The sequence below is a fragment of the Muscardinus avellanarius genome (genome assembly GCF_963383645.1).
Source record: "Muscardinus avellanarius genome assembly, chromosome: 9".
Lineage (NCBI taxonomy): Eukaryota > Metazoa > Chordata > Mammalia > Rodentia > Gliridae > Muscardinus > Muscardinus avellanarius.
In genome coordinates this window covers 68,932,661-68,957,581 of record NC_137795.1, presented here as the reverse complement: position 1 = coordinate 68,957,581, position 24,921 = coordinate 68,932,661, and the positions used below count along the sequence as shown (strand labels likewise).

The window sequence follows — 24,921 nt, the reverse complement described above, 5'->3', positions numbered from 1 at the left end:
CTCGCCTCCTGGTGGCCAGGCAACACACAGAAAGGAAGGGGCTAGAGACAAGATTTGCCCTTCAAGGGTGGCCTACCGGCTCCCCTGAGGCCCCAAATTCTAGTTTCTACCACCTCCCCGTAGTACATGAAGCTATGAAGTTATCAACAGATTAGCCCATCAATGAGGCCAGAGCCCTTGTGACCTAATCACATCCCACAGGACTCACCCCAGCTATACTGGGCAATGAGCTAGACATGTGAGCTTTTGGGGGACATTTTGTATTCAAGACATAATAGTACTAGATGTTGCAGAATATGCTGGGCTCTGGCATGAAAACCTCTTAGTTAAAATACTGTGTTAAGCTGGTTGTGGGAATACATACTTGTAATCCCAGTATTTGGGAGCCTGAGACAAGAGGATTGAAGGTTTGAGACTAGTCTCAGCAACTTTGCAAGACCCTGTTTTAAAAATAAAAATAAAACAGGGCTGAGGGTATAACTCAGAGGTAAAATGCACCTGGATTCCACCCCTGGTATCACAAAACAATAGAAAAGAAAACAAAAATACTACATTAAGCCAGGACCAGTGGCACTTGCCTGTAATCTCAGTACTTGAGAGACTGAGACAGGAAGATTGCAGGTTCAAGGCCAGCCTCAGCAGTTTAGCAAGACTCCCAGAAACAGAGTGAAACCCTGTTTCAAAATAAAAATTTAAAAGGGTTGGTAGAGTCTCTATCAGAAGTAGAATGCCCCTGAGTTCAATACTGAGCACTCCCTCCCCGCCAAAGATACTATATTAACTACATTCAGTGACTATAAGATAGTGAACAAGTTACAAAAACTTTTCTGAGCTTTACTTCTTTGAATCATAAAGGTATTTTATGCTATGAATAAACTTATTGTGTGGTTTACATAAGTTATGGTATATAAAGTGCCTGACAGAGGAAAATGGCCATAAATACAGATTTCTCTTTTTGAGAAAAATTATCCATTTCCAACACAGTAAGTTACATGCTTTTTTAATGCCTTTCATAGGCCTAACCCTATGTTGGGCTTTTTACATATATCATCTCAGTTAATCCTCACAACAGCACAGTAAAGTAGAATCTTATTCAGATCACTACCCACCTAGGAATAGTTGCTTGGTACAGTGAGGTATACAGGTAAGGCTGCTCAAAAGCAGAGGTGAGCAGCCCAGGGGTTACTATTCTCTAGCATATTTGGGATATCAAGATGCCTTAGCAAATCATTTCAAAGCTTTGCTAGAAAATATCACTGTCTCCCATTATATACAGGAGGGAAATTGAGGCTTAGAATGGTTAAAACTGTAACTCACAAATAGCTAACAAATAATGGTACAGAACATACCCTCCCAAAATTCATATGTTGAAACTTGTTAGTGTGATAGTAGTAAAAAGTGGAACCTTTTGGATGGGATTAGCAACCTTATAAAAGAGCTGGTGGGAACTGGCTAGGTTCTTTTGCCCTTCTTCCAGGTTGGGTACACAGTGTTTATCCCTCTGAAGGAGAGAGCAACAAGGCACTCACCTTGGAGGTTGAGGTGGGGCCATCCAGACACCAATAACCATGGTGCCTTGATCTTGGATTTCCAGTCTCCAGAACTGTGGGAAAAATTATTTATTTAATTAATTAATTTATTTATTTATTGGTACAGTGGATTGAACCCAGGGGCAGTCTAACTCTGAGCTAACCCCCTGCCCTATTTTTTCTTTATTTTGAAACAGGGTCTCATTAAGTTGCAGAGGGCCTCACTAAATAGCTGAGGCTGGCTGCAAAGCTGTGATCTTCCTGTCTTAGCCTCCCAGGTACTGGGATTATGAGTGTGGGCCACCGCACTTGGCTTAATTTTTTTTTTTTTTTTTCGGTACTCAGGATAGAACCCAGGGACATTCTATCTGGGGATTACAAGTGTGCGCCACCACCCTTGCTAATTTTCCATTTTTTATAAATCATCATGTTTCAGGTATTTTGGTACAGTAACAAAGTATGATACTAGAATTTAGTCTGTAATAACTCTGGGAATATTTGGCCAAGCCAAGATGTGCCAAGTCTAATATTGTATCAGTTATATTTTTATTAAGCTTTTATTTTGAGGTAGTTATAAGTTCATGCACAGTTGTAAGAAATAGTACAAGAGAGCAAGAGGGGGATTCTGGGTCCCCTTTACCAATTTCTAACAATTATAACATCTTGCAAAACAATAAGATAGTATTACAAATCAAGACATTCACGTGGATGCAGTCAAGATTCAACACAGTTCTCATTACCATTTCATAGCCACACCCATGTGCATTCTGCCTTCATCCCTCCTTATGCCCTGGGAACCACTCCTCTGTTATCATTTCTCTAATTATATCATGTTAACAATATTATATAAGTGTAATTACATGGCTTTCTTATTGCTACGGATAGTAGTAGATGTGAATCAAAACATATCTTGGTGAACTGTAAAAATGAGTGTAGGTTATATATGCGGAAACCTGAAGGCTGTGAAGCAGGAGAGGTGGCAAGGGTCAGATTGAACATGCCATCTGAAATAGCTAGGGCATTGTTCAACAGGCCATGGAAATCTGTTTAAAGGTCTTAATTAGGGGAGTAGTCGTTTCAGGTGTGTGATTTAAAGAGTTCACTCTGGCAGCCATGTATTGTGTTGATCTAGGCTAGAAGTGAGGCAGACCATCAGTACATAATCCCAGTAGTCTGTGGAAGAGATTATAAAGGGCTGAGCTACACAGTGGCAGCAAAAGAACCACATAGGGAACACATTAAAGACCAGGCATAGAGTGCAAGGCTGTAGCCAGGGACTCTGGCCTAGGTGGCTGTTTGGGGAGAAAGACATTTACCAGACAAATGATGGACAAGATCAAAGTTAAGAGGGTGAGTTCAGATTTCTAATGCTAATTTCAAAATGCCTGTGGGGCATCAGTGGACAATGTACAGGAGGGTAGCTGGGGCTAGAGCTTAAAAGAGAGGTATAGGTTAAAAATAATGCTTTGCCAGTCTTCTGCCCACATGCAAGAGGTCATGGCCTAACGTGTTGATAAGGGAGTCCCTGCAGAGATTGTGACATAGAGAAGAAAACACTGATCATGACAAATCACTTATATTTTCTAAGATCATCTAATTGAATGTAATGGTGACCACCAGACTTATATTCTCAGGGCAAGAAGGTATACAGGACAGGGTTAAAACTAAAGAATTTTACAAACTCAAGGTATTGCTATGACAATAGAGATCATCTTAAAACAAAGAATATAAATGAAATACAAGCAAAGTCTTAGCCCATTTTCCTTTAATACCAAACACTTTTTAAACCTTTTCCAATTATGTCACATTCCTAATTTTGCAGAACTCAGAGTGGCAGATGTGTAATTACAGTGATATTCTGAGTAGTGGTTCGGCATAAGCAACAGCTTTAACAGCCCAAATCTTATAATCAGGGACAAATCCTCAGCCACAAATTGCCAAAAAAAAGTGGGATGGGACCAAGCAAAAGCCCCAAAGAAACAGGTTATCAGTGAAAAAGCAGCATCTGCATGTACCTTTTTTGCATGGGTACATTTATTTCTGAATTCTCCATTCATATTCTGAATGGGAATATAAACATGAATTCCATTCTGGCCTGAATACTTTTTGCCAACACAGCACTGATGGAGTGGAGGAGTCACACAGGAGAGAGCCCTCTTGCACATCAGAATGCATTTACTCATGCAGGAGGAATCTCCCCTCCCGTCCTTTCTCTCACCACAATTCCCAGCCTCACCGTCAATTTGGTAATCTACTTCTTCCACTTTCTTCACATCTCTTTATATGAATAGGACCAAGGGACACTAGAGTGAAAAGCACCAGAGAAAAACCAAACTGGTTGAACATAAGATGCCCAGCCAGGCATGGTGATGCATGCTTGTAATCCTTGTAATCTCTGCATTTGAAGGGCTGAGACAGGACAATTGCAGTTCGCAGTTCACGGCCAGCCTCAGCTACTCAGTGAGGTCTTTTGTAACTCAACGAGACTCTTTCAAAATAAAGAATAAAAAATTGGGCTGGACATGTAGCTCATAGGTAGAATGCTCCTGGGTTTGTCCCCAGTACTGCAAAAAAAAAAAAAAAAAAAAAAAAGCCCATAAAAACCTAACTGCATAAAAGTCTATGCTAAATCAAAATATAGTATATCTGAGAAATAACAGATTTCCAAATATTCAAGAGAAGTTACATAGTCTATCAAAAATATACATGTGTTTATTAGCTTGTTTCTTTCTGATTAAACTGGAGAAAATAGAAATCATTTATTAAAATCCTTGGTGTCACAGTGATTAATGATTGTATTCTCATTAGATGAGTAAAAACAGTGAGGTCTGTGAGCTACTCACTATGTTGGGCTCAGGATGAGGCCTGGAGCTTGGGGATAGAAAATTTGCTCAAATAATTTATAATCTGATGGATGCTGGTGATTTAATATCTCAATTGTTTTGTCGTCAAAATCTATATTTTTAAAGAATTTTATATCACCTAGCGGACCTCAGAAAACCAAAAGCATACATATCATGTATGTATCATGGTCCACCGGCCTACCTGCCTGCCTTCTTTTTTCTCTTCCCTCCCTCCCTTCCTTCCTTTTTCATTTCTTCCTTCCTTTCTCTTTCTGTATTGGCATTGAACTCAAAGAAGTTCTACCTCTGAGTTACACCCTCAGCCATTTTATTTTTTAAATTTTAAAACAGGTTCTCACTGAATTACCGAGGCTGGCCTCAAACCTGCATTCTTCTTGTCTCAGCTTCCCAAGTAGTAGGATTGCCTGGTGACCTCCCAGTTATGATAGTGGTTCTGAGAAAAGCTCCTTGCATGGAAGAGCAGGGCCATGCCCTACTGGGAAGTTCAAGAGAAGTAGGATGGGGTGGAGAGGAATCACTTTGGAGACCCATACTGAGAATTTATATGGGCAAAATAGATCTGTTGAAGATCAAGGAAAAGAAATAAATGGTGTTGGGTATGTGGAAGAAGAAAAAAAAGAGGAAAGAATGTGTACAAGAGGAATTCTCTGCTTTTTCCAAAATGGGTGGCTTCTGATTGCTTCTAAATCCAGAATGGATTTTTACAGGCTGGCTGGCTGCCTCTTCAATAGTCCAATAATGAAAATGAGATGGAATACGAGCCAGTTTAATTAATCATTCCGACAAACATTTGCTGTGCACCTGCCGTGTGCCAAGCTCTCCAGGACCTGAAAGACAGAAGTTGAATAAGATAAGCAACTCATATTCTGTCCTGGGGCAGGTAGGGGTCTGGACTTCCAGTAGCAGCATCCTGACCATCCCAGGGTCCCTGACCCACGCAGGCAGTGTTCTACTTGGTTGTGTGTCCTCGGCCTCCCATCCATGCCCTCTGCCTCATGGACGTGGCAAAAGGCACTCATTCTCAGCTCCCCAGACACTGTTTTGGCCACGCTGTCCTCACTTTTCTTATCTTCATGGTCTCCCTTTATGCTTCATGCACTCCTGCGCATTGCCTGTAATAAAAACACAACAGTGAGCAGTTTTTAAAATTTGACAAAGGCCTAAGTATCCACCCCACGCCCCCTACTTTCCATTTTCATACTCTCCCAATCAACCATACTGTTTTGCCCAAGCTCTCAGTTTCAGTATGCACCCCTCCCAGTGTTGACTTCAGTGTACATTGCTTTCTGCATCTGTCATCATAACCAATCAAGAGATGACTCCCTGTACACTCAACATTCAGCCCACCATGCGTACCTGTGCTGAGAAATGGGAGGACCCATTTTCCTTCCTATACAAACACACTATCCTTTTCTTGTAAACTCTATCCATCTTGTCCCAAAATATCACTCAGCTCACTAGAATTATCCTCATGTCAACAGTTGTCCTCTTCAAAAACCAGAAAAGGCATAGTCTCTGAAGCTTAGGCTTAAACACCCGGGTAGGGAGGAGAAATGAAAGCCAAAGCCCCACTCCCCAGCATGGACTGACCAGAACAAGCTTGAAATCATACCTGGAGCTGGTACATTCATACAGCCCTTTCCCAATACCTCTAATTTCTTACCACCATCAGAAGATAATTTTTAGGAATCATATATCATTATGAGAGTCGTTACAATTTTTGTGTGAGATATCTTACCCCAGTCAGAGTGGTTGGTGTTGGCTGGTGAGCTTCTTTGTGAGATATTCACTAGGAGTTAAGACCAGAGAGGAGAAGATTCCCCACGCAACACCCTTTTGTTCTTCAAGAACAGGTACTGTGACTTGTCTTGGGTTCCATTTCTTCCCATTACCTGGCTTCTCTTTCCTAGTTAACAATTTAGAGCATTTACCATTTTGCAAGAATATTTGGGGTAGAAACATTGTCCTTGAGAGCTATAAACTAAATCAAAGGCATGGTCTTTGGGGAACTTCTCTATGTCAAAGAGAATCAGACCATCCAGGCGCTTTGATCTACTGGGGAGATCAGATATCTATTCCTAAAGTAAGAAAGGAGTCATGTCAAGTGACAAATTAAAATTAAAATGGTGCTATGTGAGTATAAATTCAAGCATGACCTAGAATGGAGCTGTAATATAAAGATGACGGTAGAAGCCTTGCTGGAAGCGTCCTCTCAAGATCGTGAGCTTGGTGCCTCTGGCAGCCTGCACCACCACTGCTGCCAGAGGGGAAGGAAACCAGCCAGGGACATGGTAAAAATCCAATGTCTGTGACAAGCTGTCAGACAGTCATTAGCATTCCCCAGACCACAGAGGAGCTCAGATTTGAAGGTCTTGCCTGAGCAAACACACTCTCAGTAATGAAGTATTGAGCCAACCCTTGGAATAAAACCCTGTAAGTCTCCTTGGGGCTACATTGCCATTTAAAATACCTTCACCTCTGCTGATGGACACAGCCCCATTGGGCCTATTTTCTTCCTTAAATTTCAACTATTAAAATAGAAGGAAATGATTTACTCTCTTTAAGGTGGAACTGACATCTATGTTGTTATTGCCCAAACTCAATACCACAGGTTTTGGTAGTTCTGGTGTGATAAATAGAACTTAAGTTGATCTAGGACATTTCTGACTAATAAATGAATGTAGCTCAGAAACAGGTAGTCTAAATTGAATTGATAATAATTTTCCTTCTAATTTCTTTTATGTACTCATGTATTATGCATATACATTAAATGTATTTGATTTTTAACTTTTATTGTTATGCAGTAATTTTATGTCATAATGAAATTCATGGTAATATATTCATACATGTCACAGTATTTTTTGGTCTACTTCCTTCCCACACCTCCCCCTCCCCCACCTTTTCCCTCCCTCCCCTTTCATGATTGTGAGATTCATAGTAACACATTCATATATACAAACAATATTATTTGATCTGCTTCCTTCCCTATACCTCCCCCTCTTTCTCCCCTCAATCCTAAACCAACCAATCTTCCTTCCTTCCTTCCTTCCTTTGGTGGTACTGGGGTTCCTGGAAACCCTTCTACCTCTGGGCTGCACTCCCAGACTTATTTTATATTTTTATTTTTAAACAGGGTCTCTTAAGCTGGCACAGCTGGCTTTGAATCCGTGTGATCCTTCTGTCTCCACCTCCCAAGCGTGGGGATTACAAGCATGTGCAACCACACCGATTGCATATATTTTCTTTTAAAGAAAAAAAAAAATCCTTCTTTTTGTTGTCCAAATTTTAGAAAGCATATTATTTTCCTACATATTAATGTTAACAAATATACACTGAAATTTCCTAAAGGGACTCACTTGGAAATAGATCATGTGTCCATACTTGTTATATTACAATAAATGCCAAGTATACCTAAGGTAGGTTGAATTGATCAAACAGCATCATTTAGGAATCAGAACAGCTCGGGTGTGATCCCATTCTTAGATTCTCAAGAGACTGTAATTAATTCTTCATAACTCACCTTGGGTGTATATCATCGGGATTTGCCTTGGTTTATTAAGAAACTTGCAGAGTGAATAAGCATCATTGATATTAGTTCCTTATTCAGTTACTAACTTGGTTTCTAAAGGGTGACACTCAAACCCTAGAAGCTGTAAGAAGAGTAGAACTAGTGCCTGTAAGACTGTGATTGCTGTGACGGGTGTATCCCTTGCCTCAAATCCTTCAGGACTGTAGCACAGTATTTCTTCCCCAGCCAGATTCAGGTTCCTGAACACATCAAAGGAAGTACTATATGAGACTAAAGAACATAAAACCTTGTACAGATAAAAACCAGAAACACTTGGCAGACTGAGGTTGTATTCAAACCAAGGAAATCTCTTCTGTTACTAGGTTTTCTAAAACATAAAGACAGAACCTCAAACAGAAATGGTATATTACTTAACTAATTTTACATGAATAATAATGAGTAACTTATAGTTAATTTCATTTATATCCCTCATCCACCAGAAATTTAACTGGCAGTCCCTCTCTTACCATTGCAGCAAGAGGTGTGTAATCATTTTATTTTATTACAGATGTATTCTCAGGAGTATCCTTTTTCATCTGGATGGGTCTTTCCCCAAATACACTGAATTCTGTTAGAAATGTGCTTGCTCTGTTTTAAAGGACAAAAAAATGTCAGGGCTCAAGGCTTTCATCAGGAATCGTGTTCCTTCCATCTTTCACCTCCTTTGGCTCTTGGACAAGTATTCTTACTCATGGTTGCAAGGTAGCAGCGGCATCCTCAAGCATCAGGACCACTCATACGGCAGGAAGCAGAAGAGCAATGTCTTTTCTGTGACTTAGTGGAGAAAAACGAATAACCTCTGGGGACTTACACATACATTCATTGCTGCCACATCATCCTTAGCTGAAAAGGAATTCAGGAATCTATGCTTTAAAATGATATTTCTACTTTGAAATATTAGAATTTTGTTTGTCCCAAACAAGGAGAGAAGATAATTCAACATATCACTAGTTGTGTTCACTGCAAATACTTTTCTGAGGTTATGACTGCTGTGATAGACTTTGGTCTCCACCTCCCAGTGTCTCAGATCTCCAGGACCTCTCTCCCCTCCAATACTCCTGCAGGCTTTTGTTAGTCCTAGTTTGGCCTTAGGTACTAGTTTGGCTACCAGTGGCTTTCTTTTTTTTCTAGTGCAGTCACCCTCTTATCTGTGGCTTCTGCTTCCATTGATTCAACCAACTACAGTTTGGAAATATTCAAGAAAAAAAATTGAATCTGTACTGAACATGCACAGTTTTCATTTCCTAAATGATTCATCATATATATGCTATATTACTATTATATAATAATATAATATAATTTTTGTAAAAAATATAATATTATTATATAGTAGTATATGCTACTAATAATATAGCATTATATAGTATTTGCATTGAATTTGGTAACATAAATAAATGTGGTTTAAAGTATATGGAGAATGTGCAAAGTTTATGGGCAAATACTATGCCATTTGGGCATCTGCAGATTTTGGTATCCTCAGGTGAGAGCAGGTGGCTTGGAATTTGTCTCTTGCAGATATAAGGGGAGAACTGTATTTTCTCGAACAAATCTCTATTCTTTTCCTATCAACTTTTCTCTGACAGAAGCTGCTCCTGATCCAACATGCTTATTAGCCAAAAACATACACAGAAAAGATCTCATGTATATCATCTCTTGAGTCTCATTAAATATCAAGCATTAGCCAAATATTTTTATGTCTGTAAAGATTGATTTCCATAAAGCTGGTGTGAGCTTTCCGGGACTTTCTCCCAAGAGGATGGCCCTCAGGCAGGTCTTGGAGTGAGGAACATGGACCAAGGAGGCAGAGTCATAGCCAAAAACAGGATGTAAGCAAGTCTCTGAGATTCCAGCAGGAGCAAAACAGTGTAGAGATTCGAAAAGTTTGCATAAGGGATTTGTGCAGCATTAGGAAACATGCTGCAGTATTTTGTGGGTTTGGTTTTGAATTGTGGAAGCAGAGTATATGCGTCTAAAGCTGGATCTACCCTGAGCACTTGCTGGGAGCTGGAGAGGGCAGTGGCTGCCGTGCTGAAATGTGCAGTTAGACTCACCCAAACAGAAATGGTTGCATCAAGTCAGCAGACAAGAGCCTCACAGCCACCTTCAGCAGCTGGAGCAGTCTCGGAGAGCTCCAACTCTTCCACTTTCCAGAAGCAAGTTCACACATCTCAGTGGGTCCTTGGGACCTAGAGATGTGACTCTGTGAGACAGACTTACTTTTTGGAAAAATCGGACTGACTTGGCTGTAAAACTTACTTTGAATCTGGATGATCTAATTGCCCAACTTTAACCAATGTGCCCTTTAATAAAATGCTATACATGTAAGTGGATGTGGTGGCACACATCTGTGATCTCAGTACTTAGGAGGCTGAGACAGGAGAATCGGCAGTTTTGAGGATAGCTTCAGCTACTTAGCTAGACCCTGTTTCAAAATAAGAAATGAAAAGTTCTGGGGTTGCAGCTTGGAGGTTGAATGCCCTTGGTTTCATTCTCAATGTTTTCCTCACCCAAAAATGTGTAAAGGACGTCCATATTACCTGCAACATCTCATGGCTAAGACCTTGAAATTGTATCTGAAAATATACAGTAACGGAGAAAGAGAGATAATAAAGAAGTGAGAGTCTGGAATATTGGCTGTGGGCTCCAACATTTTCAAAGGGACTGGTGGCCACTGATGAAAGGAAAGACGCTGTCATTGGCAAATGGATGTGCAGGGGTGCCCACTGGATGAACACTAGAGGAAATAGATGACAAAAGCTGAAGCGTTGCACACAGACACGCTGAGCCTTCAAGACCCAAAGGCTTGTGACAGCTATTTTAAATGATTTTATGTGCCACATGTACTCTTAGAATGTACACCAGGTTACTATATTTGTTTCACATCATTAAGAGATCATGTTATGCTCTAGCTTTGCAAGTTGCTCCCTCACACACATTCTATCAAAACTTAGAAGACCTGGCTTAAAACACAAGGCAAACGAAGGCTTTTATCACGTTGTGATTACATGCAGGCAGGGCAGGGGGCTTTGTGTTGATTGTTGCTGGTGGAACTGAAGTACCAGATTGCTGGAAAGCTATACTTAGTTTGGATTTTGAACCTTGGTCCTTAACTTTGTGGCAAATTGCATCCTTTTGTTCTCAAATTATGTTCATACAACATGCATTACAAACCTCTGAGAAAAGATCATACTTTATAGATAATTGGAGAATGAAAACATAGTTTATTACAATCCTTAATAAGAACACATTAAAATGTAGTCATATAAAAGCAATATATTCTTCTATAGTTTTTGTTTAGGCAGTCAAGAAATTGAGGAAGTTTTACCTGGATTTAATTATATTCATGGTCCCATCAGTTTCTAGGCCATATATATATATATATATATGTATATATATATTATATATATGTATACACACACACACACACACACACATATGGGTGAGAGGTCAGATATGGTGGTGCACATCTTTAATCCCAATACTTGGAAAACTGAGTCAGAAGGATTGCAGGTTCCAGACCAGCTTCAAAAATTTAGTTAGACCGCCGGGGGAGGGGGGGTGCCCGCTTGTAATTCCAGCATTTGGGAGGCTGAGACTGGAGGATTGCGGTTCACGGACTGCCTCAGCTACTTAGTGAGGCCCTCTGCAACTCAGTGAGACCTGGTTTCAAAATAAAGAATAAAAAAATAGGACAGGGGGTGTAGCTCGGAGATCGAATGCCCTGGGTTCTATCTCCAGACCCGCAAAAAAAAAAAAAAAAAAAAAAGAAAGAAAGAAATTTAATTAGACCCTGTTTCAAAATGAAAAATAAAACAGGGCTATAGTCAGAGGTAGAATGCCCCTAGGTTTAATTCCTAATAACACACATACATACACAGCCAAAATAATAATAATAATAATAATAATAATAATAATAATAATAGTCATATAATCTCTACTGCTCTACCTCCACTGCTGTCTTTGTCATTTGCAGGTTATGCTAGTTGAGTTCAGTAGAAATTACCAGTATTCTTTTTTTTTTTGCTTAAATTTACTTATTGAGCCGGGCATGGTGGCGCATGCTTGTAATCCCCATGCTTGGAAGGCGGAAACAGGATTGCACAGGTTTGAAGCCAGCCGTGCTCGCTTAAGAGACCCTGTTTCCAAATAAAAAAGTATAAAAAATAGGTCTGGGAGTGTAGCCCGGAGGTAAAAGGGCTTCCAGGAACCCCAGTAGCACCAAAAAAAAAAAAAAAAAATTACTTATTGAGTTGTAATTGAATGATTTTTTTTTTTAAAGGCTATTACTGATGAAATTGGTTTTGGTATTTTGTTATTGTTGTTTTGTGGTACTGGGGATTGAACCCAAAGAGATTATTCCTCTAAACTACACTCCCAGATCTATTTTATTTTATTTTTATATTGAAACATGGTCTTGCTAAGTAGCTAAGTATCTCACTAAGTTGCTGAGGCTGGTCTCAAACCTGGGATCCTCCTGTCTTTGCCTCCCAAATACTGGAATTAGAGGCATGTACCACCACGTATAGCTTTGTGTTTTATTTTGTTGTTGTTTGTTTTATTCAATGGATCCACTATCCTTGGCTTTTTTTATTTTGTTTTTCTACATGAAATTTCTAGTGGAAAAGTATCCATGATGAATATCCTTCAATTATTGCAAATATGTCACATTGGCTATAATGGTCATTTCTTCATTTCCTAAAACCATGTATCCAAGAAAAGGAAAGTTATTTCAGTGAGCTTTACCCTAACTAAAATTTTCTTATAAAAGCAAATTATTTTTTTTCATACCATGTTCTTATTACAATAATACTTCCATAAACTGTGGTCACTTTCATGTTTGAATATAGTTGTTGTACATGCTAGGTGAAGAAAAATCTCAATTTTTAACTTGTCAATCACAGTATTAATTTGGTTGTTAATAAGCAGAGCTATATTTCTCATGACTTCCAAAAACAAATGTAACAGAGTTGCAGATTTAACTTATACTATATTGTAGATATGCTTCTTAATTTTTTAAGTCTAAAAATATTAGGGTTTTTTTTCTGACATCTACTATGGGAGGGGAAAAAAGTCACTAACTTTTAGTCCTGGGTAAAATCATCTGGATAAAAATCTTTAATTGAAACAAATACAGAAATCAATCCTTTTAGAGAATGTTCAGCTTTTTTTAAATATATCTATTAATAATCAGAGCTTTCTCAAATCTTTCTAGGTCATATCCAATACTGGTACATTCCCCCCTTTGTCTAGTTTCCTGACACCTGTCAGGCCAAAGGTAGATATAGAAAATACATTTTGACTTTTACAAACATTTAACATGAGCTCAATTTCCATCAATTTTTCCCCTCATTTCTATCACACGAATGTACCCCTTAGCAAAGGAATAAGGACGTTGAGTCGGTCATAAACTGCTTCTAGCTGAACAGAGATGAAGTTTGGGGGCCCCAGCTTTAGGGTAACATTCATGCATGTAGTTGGCATGGGGGATTCAGATGGGTCCATGTCGTGTGTGTCTATGACCCTCCAAAGGGCTTTAATAGCTGTTCCTCTTGTGTGCTCATACCACCATCTGACGTCTGAAAGCTTCAACCCTATGAGAGGACACTCACAATACAGGTTAACCATGAAAACCTAAATATAGCACGTAAATGAGAAATTAAAACCTGTTTTGCTGACTTAGGCTGAAACACACAAAAGTGGGATGTATTTAATTTATTTTACGCCACATGAATCCAGAAATTAGTAATGTGAAGACCTGCAATAGGCTTTGAGGTAATTTGAATAAAGATTTTAGATGATTTCTTATATGTTATATCATTAGGGTACTGTTTTTGAATTTTAATATAAATTCCAGTATCTAATAGAGTGGCTGAGGCTGAATAACAGAAAAATTGGTATTAAAAGGCTTTGACTTATTCATTAAATTTTAAAATTTTGACTGTTGGGCTATATGAGAAAATATTGTTTTTGTATCTTTTACCTATATTACCAGTCCAATGGGAGAACTATGATTTGCCCAGCCCTGTAATATTAGGGAACTTCCTATTGCCACTGTGTCACTGATGTAGCTAGAAGCTGTACGATAGCATCCTTTAGCAACTGAACACCTAACAATTGGAAAAAGACCCAAAATGGACTGCCTCATTATTTAATTGATCCAGAAAGATGAGTAAAATTAGGAAAAGTGAAAAGACACAAATTTGAGTGCCTGGATGATCCTGGAACTTAATGGTTTTAACTCTGTTGAAGACAAACTTAACCACATAATTTAGAAACTATGCGCCAAACATAAGCTTAAATAAAATGGCCTCCAGAGGGCTGAAGAGAGGTAGGCTTACTAGAAACCTATTCCTCTTAACAATTAAAACCATTTTCACATATGCAAACAAACGTACCACAAACACTTTACAATTTGCTTTAACCCTCTGATTTTCCTATCCTGGTCCGTTGGTTCCCATTTGGGACAATCTTAGGATAAACCCTACAACATGCTTTCTTAGTCTCACAAACTTTCCTTTCATTACAAGAAACTTTACACCAGCACTCTCTTTATATCTGTCTATTGTTGTTACATACAAGCTAAACCAAAAAACTAATACCATTTCATAATGTTGTTCATACACCAGCAATTTAAAAACCCATTTAAAAGACTTAAGTGTAATTCTAAACTTTATGAAGTTAGAAGCATTTTAAAGCATTGCATTTTCCTAATTTAATAATTGAATATCACTAGCACCTTAAACCCTAATTTTGCTAGATTACCACAGAAATCCACGACATTAAATAAACTTCACTAGTGTCTTAAAACATTAATTTTGTCATGGAGAAAATGACTCTTATTTAATCACCTCTCACAGAGGTCTAATTGGACAGCTTTTCTGAAGTTACCATTTTAACTAAGATGGGTTGAAATTAAAAAAAAACAAACAAACTTTGAGCCAAAACTTTAGTGCAGCCAGCAAAAGGAAAAAAAAACTTTTGGTTTCCTGACATTATATCTCCTTGTTAGCAGAGGAGCTGAAATCTCTGGTAGGGTTAAGACTGGGAGAATGGAAGGTCACCCTGGACGCAGCAGGCTGAATCTTGAGTAAAGAGATGGCTTAGGGCTAGCCTGATATGTCCCCCACCCTAACTAAAGTTTTGGGCCTTGGGCAGGGAAAGAAGGGCAAGGCGTCCATCTGAGATCTCACTGTGACCACCTAAGGCTCTTTAGTCTTAACTCAGGTGGTGGGAGTTGGGAGGAATCACTGGGAACCTAGGTCTGGGCGCTCAGCCACTTAATGGTCCCCCTTGTCCTGTGAGCTGGGCCTTGGAAGGCCCTTTTTGGCTTCATGGTTGAGGGCATTTACACCCGAGATGTCCTTGCTCTCCACCCCTTAAAACAAACTTGAGTTTAGGCTTCTGTGCTCAGCCAGACTTCTTTCATGGCTTTTGACCATCTGTCTTTCCCTTTTCAAGTCCCTGTTAAACTGAATTGGCCACCTGCAGTAGTAGTCTTTGTCTGAGGATGGCCTCCCCTTCTACCAGAATTAACTAAGAATGCCAGCACTTAATGTTTGAGTTGGTGATATAGCTTTAAGCTCCACCTATGAACAGATCGAACTCTAAATGCTCCCTCCCCACACTACTGTAGCCCAGGCTGCCACAATTGTCTGAACCCTGCAATCACTAAAGAAATATGGGTGGTCTCGAAGGTTAAAGAACAGCTGAAGATAAGCTACTTCTATCCATCTTTCCTGCTTTTTTCCAATTTTGGAGAACCCACGCTAGTGGAGATCCGGCTTCTACTTTGGATTGATGGGATCCCATCTGGGAGAGAAAGGGTGGGGTTTTAGTGACCTGTCTGGGCAAGGTGTGTGTGTGTGTGTGTGTGTGTGTGTGTGTGTGTGTGTGCGCGCGCGCGCGCGTGCCCCACCCCCCCTTCCCGGAGCTTCCCGATCTAAAACCAATTACCTGCAGGGCATGGTGGCGCACGCTTGTAATCCCCACGCTTGGGAGGCGGAGACATGAAGGCAGCCGCACTGGTTTAAAAGACCCTGTTTCCAAATTTTAAAAAGTATAAAAATAGGTCTGGAAGTGTAGCCCAGAGTTAGAAGGGCTGCCAGGAACCCCAGTACCACCACCAAAAAATAATAAATACAACCATTTATTTATTTATTAATTTTTGGTGGTGGTACTGGGGTTCCTCGAAGCTGGGCGTGGTGGCACATGCTTGTAATCCCAGCATTTGGGAGGCTGAGACCAAAGGATCACGGTTCGCAGACAGCCTCAGCTACTTAATGAGGCCCTTTGCAACTCAGTGAGACCCGGTTTCAAAATAAAGAATAAAAAATAGGGCAGGGGGTGTAGCTCAGAGGTCGAATGCCCATGGGTTTCATCTCCAGACCCAGAAAAAATAAAAATAAAAATAAAACCAATTACCTTAGCATTTAGAATATTGCTGGAGTCCCATCTAAGACAGAGAGAGATATTTTGTGCTCTGAAGGTTACCCTTCTGTCCCTGCACCCTGTGTGTGTGGGACTCATGAGGGTCTGGCTTTCTTAGCTGCCTAGAGTTCTCAAACATGCTTGGCTAATCCCCTCTGGCCTCTGGAAGTTCAAGGCCGCTGGGGTGCTCAAACTGCCAGAGTTTACAGACCAACAGGGCGCACATGGCTGTGGTTGATAATGGCCACACTTCCTAGGTGCTGCCACTAAAAGCAAGCTAGTTTATCTCACTAGAACCTGTTTCCAATTACAGAAAAAAAAATCTCACTGCTATTTAGAAATGAGTGCTGGCTGGCATCTCCTATTTGGGGAGCTTTCTGAAGGTGGGCCATGGACCTTTCTCTTTTTAGATTTAACTTTGTATAGGGCTTTTAAAAGAGTGTCCCATCTTTAATGTGGGCAGAATGGACGGGTACTCATTGGGCCTATCAAGCCTACGCTATTTAAAGGGTTTACTTCCTGGAGGGGATTCGACCACAGGCTAGTTCCTTGGTCGGGGGTCCCCATGAACCAGAATTGCCTCCCAGATGCCAGAAAATCAATGGTCATTCTGGGGGAACTCCTTATCGCTCCAGGAAGGTACATACCTTTTGGGGTGCAGTGGTACCAGGACCACCGGCGAGATGCCCTGGAATTCACTTTCAGAGATGCAGTGATGCAAAGGCTGCTCTATAGTTGTTTGAAAGCTCAACAGCTCTACAGCTGGAGCTAAAGCTGCTGCTGCCCACTGACCCACTAGCCAAAAAGTCCTGTGAATATTATTGAGCCACATGCCCCATGTTGCCCTAAAACGTTGGGTGCCAAAAATGTTACGGTTTTGTGAAGATGTTACGGTTTGGGGGAAAACTGTGTCTGAGGACCCCTGTTAGGGTTCCGGACACAATTTCTCTCAAAACACAAAAAACCCCAAACCAGAAAAACAGAAAAACAGAAAAAGCGTGGGTTCTTGTCCTGAGCTAAGGATAAATACACATTAGCCCGGACTCTTGCTAAAGATTTAAAGAAGTTTATTAAAAAGATAGAAATACAGAAGATAGAATACCCCACCACCACCACCACCACCCAGAATGTTCAGCTTTGAGAAAGACAGTCTTCTATATTTCTTATCTTGGGTGTCCCCTAATTCCTCTCTAAGATGGCTGCTGGGGATATGGGGACAGGTATGGTTTCTACGACTCCTGGGGTTGGGGAAGAGTCTTGGGTACGGTGGTCTGACATGGTGAAGCTAGTCCACCTGGCCGGTACCCGCCTGCTGATACTTGTGACTGCTGCTGTAGAATGTGGAGTCCCTGTGTGTGCAGGTTATGTGTTAGTGGCATAGTCTCCTCCATTCACCATGTAGCTTTTAACTTATATTCTTCTGGGCCTTTTCTACTTTTTATGGTTAGGAATCATTGAAGCGCTCCATGAACTCTGTTCTTAGGTCTTCAGTAGTTAGAGTGTGGACTCCTGAGGGACTTTGTGGCCTCTCAATTCTCTGGTCTCCAGCTGAAAGATTCAGCCCTGATCTGGTTCTTCAAGGGCTCTAGACACATTATGCACAGGCCTAGTGACCTGTTCCTTAACCCTTTCTACCAGACAGCCCACCACCATGACAGAGAACCCCTCTAAGGTGTTCTCCCCACAGACTCAGCAGCTGCAGGATTCTATGTATATACGTCATGGGAACTGAGGCCACTTGGGGAAACCACAACCTCCTCTTGAGGTTTGGCACTGCTGGGTGATGTGGCTTCTCTCCAGGTTGGTGTAGAACAGCCTGTGTGGGATCCCTCCCAGAGCCCGAGAGGAGAGTTGTGACAAGTCCCTGTGCCCCTCTACTTTTAAGCTGGAGTAAGGAGGATGGGGTAGATGGTGCTTGGAACATGCACTAGCTCTGTATTGGGCTTTTCTAGTCCCCCTTCCTCATCTTGCTTTCTTCTCCCTATCATTCTCTAGAATGAAAAATGGGTGTGTTGTGTTTTGAGATTTTGGATCCTCTAGGAGGTGGCAGCAGGTCTTGGAGATTAGCTGTTATAGGTAGCAAAGATTTCTTCTCTGGACCACAGGAGAACCCATACACTGAATCTTCCAGGCTGGGGTGGTAATGATGTATTGAAGAGAAGAAATAAGAATATTTGGGAAATTCTCTCAAGGCAGTGCCCTGACTTGGAAGAGTTTTTTTATTTTCTACATAATCTTATATTTTTTTGTTAGAACCTGAATAATAGAAAACTGTTTTGCATTCTTTCTTATTATAAATTCCAGTCTACAACACTGCTTCTCTCCGCTTAGGCACCCAGGCCGACTGGGAAAAGGCCACCCTCTTGGATAGGCAGAAGAGAAGAGTGCTTCACAAAATATGTTGCTGTGGGAAGTTATTTCATTTCTATGAGGAAATGAATGATAACCTAGCTGCAATTTCGTATAAAAATTGAAAGAGGCAGACTTTTTTCTCCTGGTGAAGTGTGTGTTACTATGTAAAGACAGAATATTCTTCATTTTTATAGACAACCTTCATGCAGCAAGTGTATTATACTGTGTTACACAAATAGCTACGCCTTTCTTTAAAAAAAAAAAAAGCAGTAAAGCTTGACATTTTACAAAGTATGGTGGGGGGACCATTAGTACAGATTGCTCTTTATATACCACGTGTTAGCTTATGTTTCAAAAAGAGACAGGATAAGATTGAGCACATCCATACCTTTCATAGTTAACTGAAGCAGTTCACAAAAGAAACATTTACCTGTACTCTCTTAGATACTGTAAAAATAACAACAGCTGAATACAGCCATTATTACACATGGCCCATCAAGCTGAATACCTACTTTAAGAGGGATAGGTTTTTCATTCTCTTTAACTTATTTCTAGACATTTGATTTTTCACATACTTTTTAAAAAATTTTTATTGGTGCATTATATTCATACATCATATTGGGGTAAAGAACTTGTGTGTACATACATGTACACATCACTGATTTAACCCCTACCCAATTCCCACCCCATTCCCTCCCAATCCCTCCCTCCCTTGCTTGGCTTAATGGTTGACTTCGATATGTTTAAGTACATTGTGTGTTTTAGAGATTTTCCTTCTTCCCCCCTCCTTTCTCCTCCTTTAGGTTGTCTTGTTTGCTCCTCTATAAGATTTCCTTTTTCATCTAGAGTTCCTCCTATGACCCACTTCTCCTTAGCTTTCACATATTAGGGAAAGCATCTGATTTTTTATTTTTTGTTACTGACTAATCTCACTTAGCATAATGTCCTCCAGTTCCATCCATTTCCCTGAAAATGATTTAACTGAGTTTTTTTTTAATGGCTGAGTAAAATTATGTTGTGTACATATCCCACACTTTTGTAATCCATTCATCTGTTGACGGACATCTTGACTGGTTCCATAGTTTGGCTATGGTGAATTGTGCAGCTATGAACATAGATACACATGCATTAGTTTGGTAGTTTGGTTTCCTTTCTTTTGGGTAGATACCCAGAAGTGGTATTGCTGGATCAAATGGTAGATTTGTTCCCATTCTTATCACATAAATTTTAAAACAATCTCACGATTAGATAAACATGCTGGACCTTCTTTGTTACATCTTCTTTTAAAATAATTTTAAAAACACATTTCCAATGCTCAAAATCTACTTATTAAATGGGTCTTCTTTTCCTTGGCATAGGAATTTGCCACATGATACAATGTTTGTATCCAGGGCTTCTCCAGGCACACAAACTCACAAGTATTTGAGTTTTTGCTTCCTGGTATATGCATGATAACAACTGTTATCTTCTCAAATTAAAAAAAAATTAGCATCAGCTGGTATGGTGGCCCATGCTTGTAATCCCAGCATTCGGGAGCCTGAGACAGGAGGATTACAGTTCAAAGACAGCCTCAGCTAAGTTTAGTGAGGACCTTTGCAACTCAGTGAGACCCTGCTTCAAAATAAAGAATGAAAAAATAGGGCTGGGGTTTAGCTTGGAGGTAGAATGCCCTTGGGTTCCATCCCTGGTAACACACACACACACACACACACACACACACACACACACACACACACACACACAAATAGCATTAGAGTTTCAGTGTTTGAGCCAGGTATGGTGGCACATGCTTGTAATCCCAGATGGGAGGATCACAGATTCAAAACCAGCCTCAGCAACTAAGTGAGGCTCTCAGCAACTTAACAAGACCCTGTTTCCAAATAAAAATAAATAAATTGGGACTGGGAGCAGAGGCCAGAAGTAGAAGGACCCTGGGTTCCATCCCTAATACCACAAAAGTAAAATAAAAGAGTTTCAATATTTGAAAAAAAAACAAAATAACAAGGTGCACAGTTCATATTGTAGTTTGAGTTCTATACCTCATGCACAAGTGAAGTTGATTGAAAGTTCTGGTTTCATGTCTTTATGACATGGAACAAAAAAATTGACAAAGTTATGGGATTTTGCTATAGAGTAAGCTATATTCATTATATGTTGATTAGAGTAAGCTAATCAACATATTAACAGTTAATGGCTAACTACTTAAGCAAACCTATCTAGGCTGCCTAACAGGTCATTATTTGCAGATGAATCAAGAAATACCCCACCAGATGGCAAAATTGGCGAAACCACTACAGAGGTCAGCTTACCACCACACAGATTATGACTGAGTGTATATATATATATATATATTGTGGTACCAGAATGGAACATGGAACCCAGGGGCTTTCTACCTCTGGGCTATATTCCCAGACCTATTTTATATTTTATTTGAAAACAGGGTCTCACTGAGTTGCTGAGAGCCTCACTAAGTAGCTGAGGCTGGCTTTGAACCTGTGCGATCCTCCTGTCTCAGCCTCCCAAGTGCTGGGATTACAAGCGTGCTATAATATTTGTTTTTTTTAAAGAAACTTTTAATTAATAGAGATTTGTGCTTGATTGGGTTGTATACATGAGTGAATTGGGCACTGCAAGATGTGAGGCCTATAAAGTATACAAGGAGAATTAAATTTGCATTCTCAATAGTGAAACCAGGCATGTCTTCCTTTTCCAGAAAAGGAAGAACTCCAGGTGATAACTTTTAATGGAAAAGAGTAAAGGGTAATTACACCCAACCTCAAGATGCAGTGTAAATTCTATGTGCATCATCTCAGGTGATATCTGGAAATGTTTTATAAATCTAAACCTTAACATGATATTTCCAAACATTTCTTTGTCACTTATTTATAGCTAAGGCTGGTAGAAGGAAAGGTATCCAAACTTTTATGCCCCTAGAACTAACTAGCATGAGTATTTGGTAGTTCAGTTAACATTGATATTACTCCAAATGTTCCTGGAGACCTTGCTCTCATTCTCCTTTGTCCCTCAAAGTATTCCCTACACATAGTATTATCTCTGAGAGAATTCTGGTGAACATTTCTTAATTTTAGGGTTTCAGAAATGTTTTGGTACCCCATGATGGGTTGGTGCTTTTTCCAGTTACCCCATTGGTATTCTCTTTAGTCTGGTTTTGAAAACATCTAAACTCTAGAAAGAGATTTTATTATTTTTTTCCTTTAGGTGATCATATGTTAATGATATTTATTGAAATATAAGTTATTGGTATTTCTTTAAGGGGAAAATGTGATGAGCCACACTATAGGAGGCCACAAACTCTAATGTTTCATGGGACTGTAAAGAGAAAGGAAGGATACGAGAGGCCAATGCAATCAGAATCACAGATGGGAAATGAAAATAGAAGGCCTCTTTCTTATTATGTTTCTGTTTTGGCAATAAAAGTATATATCTTTATAATTGGATCACAATGCATACAGACTGAACAGAATGTTAATGACATAATCAGTCATATTTGCAAATTAGATTCTTGAGCCCTAGAATTAGACCTTGAGGATGATACTAAAACTAGAATAAGGATCCTTCCACTTTACTGTTATCAGCATGGGTTTGATTGGTTCAAGTATACAACTTAATAATAGTGAAATATCATTATGTTCTTCCATGTTCCAGACATTATGCTATGTGACCTACATGTTCACAATATTGCTTATGTCTACTTTATAGTTGTAGAATATGAGGCTCAAATCTTTTAACAAATGTCTTTAAGATTTCCCTGCTGGCATGAGGCAGCGCTGGGATTCAAATGCAAAAAAAAAAAAAAAAGACTTAGTTTCATTAGTAAATTGGAATAATAAAGACACCTTCACTTATTATAAGGATTCATTAAAAATATAGGACAGATAATCCATTATTAAACTTTGCTTCCCCTAAATGTCTTCTCAACAGACTGAATTATGGCTTCTGTCCACTACATTTATTTTCTGAATTATGAATTAAAACTCATTTAATAGTCTCACTATTTTGTTTTATTCTCCTGTTGTTACCATAGTGTGTAATATCCACTGCACTGTACCTCTTCCTATTGTACCATGTTATAAAATCAAAGCAAGTAGCGAAAGATGTGTATCTCTTATTCTTTCTTTCAAATATTGCACAATGCATATGTATTAACTCTTCAAAAGTGGACATTTATTAAACCTATTAAAGAAAAGCATGTTGGAGCATGCATGCCTATTGTACCTAGTAAATAATGTTTTTGTCACATTTACTGCCAAAAAATGCCATCTTTGAATTGAAATACAAGCAAAGCTTAGAGATATTGGCGTTCAAGTCCAGAACACTGCAATGAAGTAAACATCCATGCATTTTTTGTTTTCCCAGTGCATATAAAATTTATGTTTATACTACACTATAGTTTTAAGTTTGTGGTATGCACAATATGCATTGTCTAATAAAGAGGTAATATACTTTTCTTAATTCAAACATATTATAATTTTAAAAATACTAATGATCACCTGAGGCCTCAATGAATCATAATCTTTTTTATTTGAAGTACTGGGGATGGAATCCAAGGACATTCTACCTCTGAGCTACACCCCAAGCCCTATTTTTTATTCTTTATTTTGGAACAGGTCTCACTGAGTTGCAAACAGGCTTCACTAAGTAGCTGACACTGTCTTTGATCTGTGATCCTCCTCTCTCACCCTCCCAAGTGCTGGGGATATAAGTGTGTGCCACCACACCCAGCTTGAGTCATAACTATTTTTCAAGTGGTCTGGCCTGCATGTTGATGGCTGACCACTGACAAGGGTAGTAGCTGCTGAAGACTGAGGTGGTGGGAATGATTTCTGAAGACTAGACAATGAAGGTTGCTACATCAATAGTCTCTTTTTTTTTTTTTTTTTTTTTTCGGATCTGGGGATGGAACTCAGGGGCATTCTACCTCTAAGCTATACCCCCGGACCTATTTTTTATTCTTTATTTTGAAACCGGGTTTCACTGACTTGCAGAGGGCCTCACTAAGTAGCTGAGGCTGTCCATGAACCGCGATCCTAGGGTCTCAGCCTCCCGGATGTTGGGATTACAAGCGTGCGCCACCACACCCGGCTAGTCTCTTGCTTTTGTGAAAAAGTTCTTTGTCATAGGCATACTGCTGGGAGCATTTTGTCCACAGTAAAACTCTCTTCAGAATTGGAATCTTGTCAAACATTGCTACTTCTTTATCAAGTGAGCTTATGCAATATTATAAATCGCATATTGATCTGATTTCGAAAAATGATGCCAACAGACATGCTGCATGCAGGATCGTCACAAACTTTCAACTTGTAATATCTGCAAAACTCCAAAGGAAAGCACAGTAAAGTGAGGTATACCTGTATAGGAATTGTAGTGTTGGTAAGTTTCTTGGTACTTAATCTTATGTTTTTCAAACATATCTATTACTTAATAAGAAATATTTTCATCCAGAAAGTATTTGTATATTAAAATATTGCCAACATACCAACATCAACAGCCATCTGAAAAATTCCAAATAGCTGACACAACATACCTGAGAAGAAGACTTTCTATTTGTTATACTGGAAGACTTCTTCCGTTAAGACACAGTTGATTTTTTTTTTTTTTTTTTTTTTGGTGGTACTGGGGTTCCTGGAAGCCCTTCTACCTCCGGGATACACTCCCACGGGCTATACTCCCACACCTATTTTTTAACATTTTTATGTGGAAACAGAGTCTCTTAAGCCAGCGAGGCTGGCTTTGAACCAGCGCGATCCTCCTGTCTCCGCCTCCCATGCGCGGGGATTACAAGCGTGCGCCACCACGCCCGGCAAGACACAGTTGATTTAATATTTAAACAAAGATATCCATCAAAAACTAATACCATCAGTTCAGAAACTCCTATTTGGAAAACGCCCAGAACATGTTTCAGATTCATGGTGTTTCCTGCCCCTGGCTGTTGAGGCCTCTTGTCACTGCTGTCAGCCTGATCTGTGTGCGCCTCGAGCCCTTCCTCCTGGCTGGCCAACAATGTTGACTCAGGACTGCTGAGAGTTGGGATTTAAAAACATGCAGTAAAAAGAGGGATAATTTTAATTTTATAAGGAATCGGGTTTCTTATTATCCTTCTGTTATATGCTCTTTATTTCCAAGAGTTTTCTCCAAATAGCTCCCTGTCAAGCTTGCCACC

The 24,921-nt window shown here is 39.7% G+C and overlaps 1 protein-coding gene across 1 annotated transcript in view; it reads right to left on the bottom strand.

The window, feature by feature from the left end:
* Nucleotides 1-10,613: 10,613 nt before the first annotated feature.
* The window catches only part of C1GALT1 (core 1 synthase, glycoprotein-N-acetylgalactosamine 3-beta-galactosyltransferase 1), a gene marked incomplete at its 3' end in the record, with an annotated part of 52,963 nt that continues 38,655 nt past the window's right edge, over nucleotides 10,614-24,921 (bottom strand). Inside the window, 1 exon segment of the mRNA XM_080701207.1 lies at nucleotides 10,614-10,695. Coding sequence (XP_080557333.1) covers nucleotides 10,614-10,695 — 82 coding nt within the window.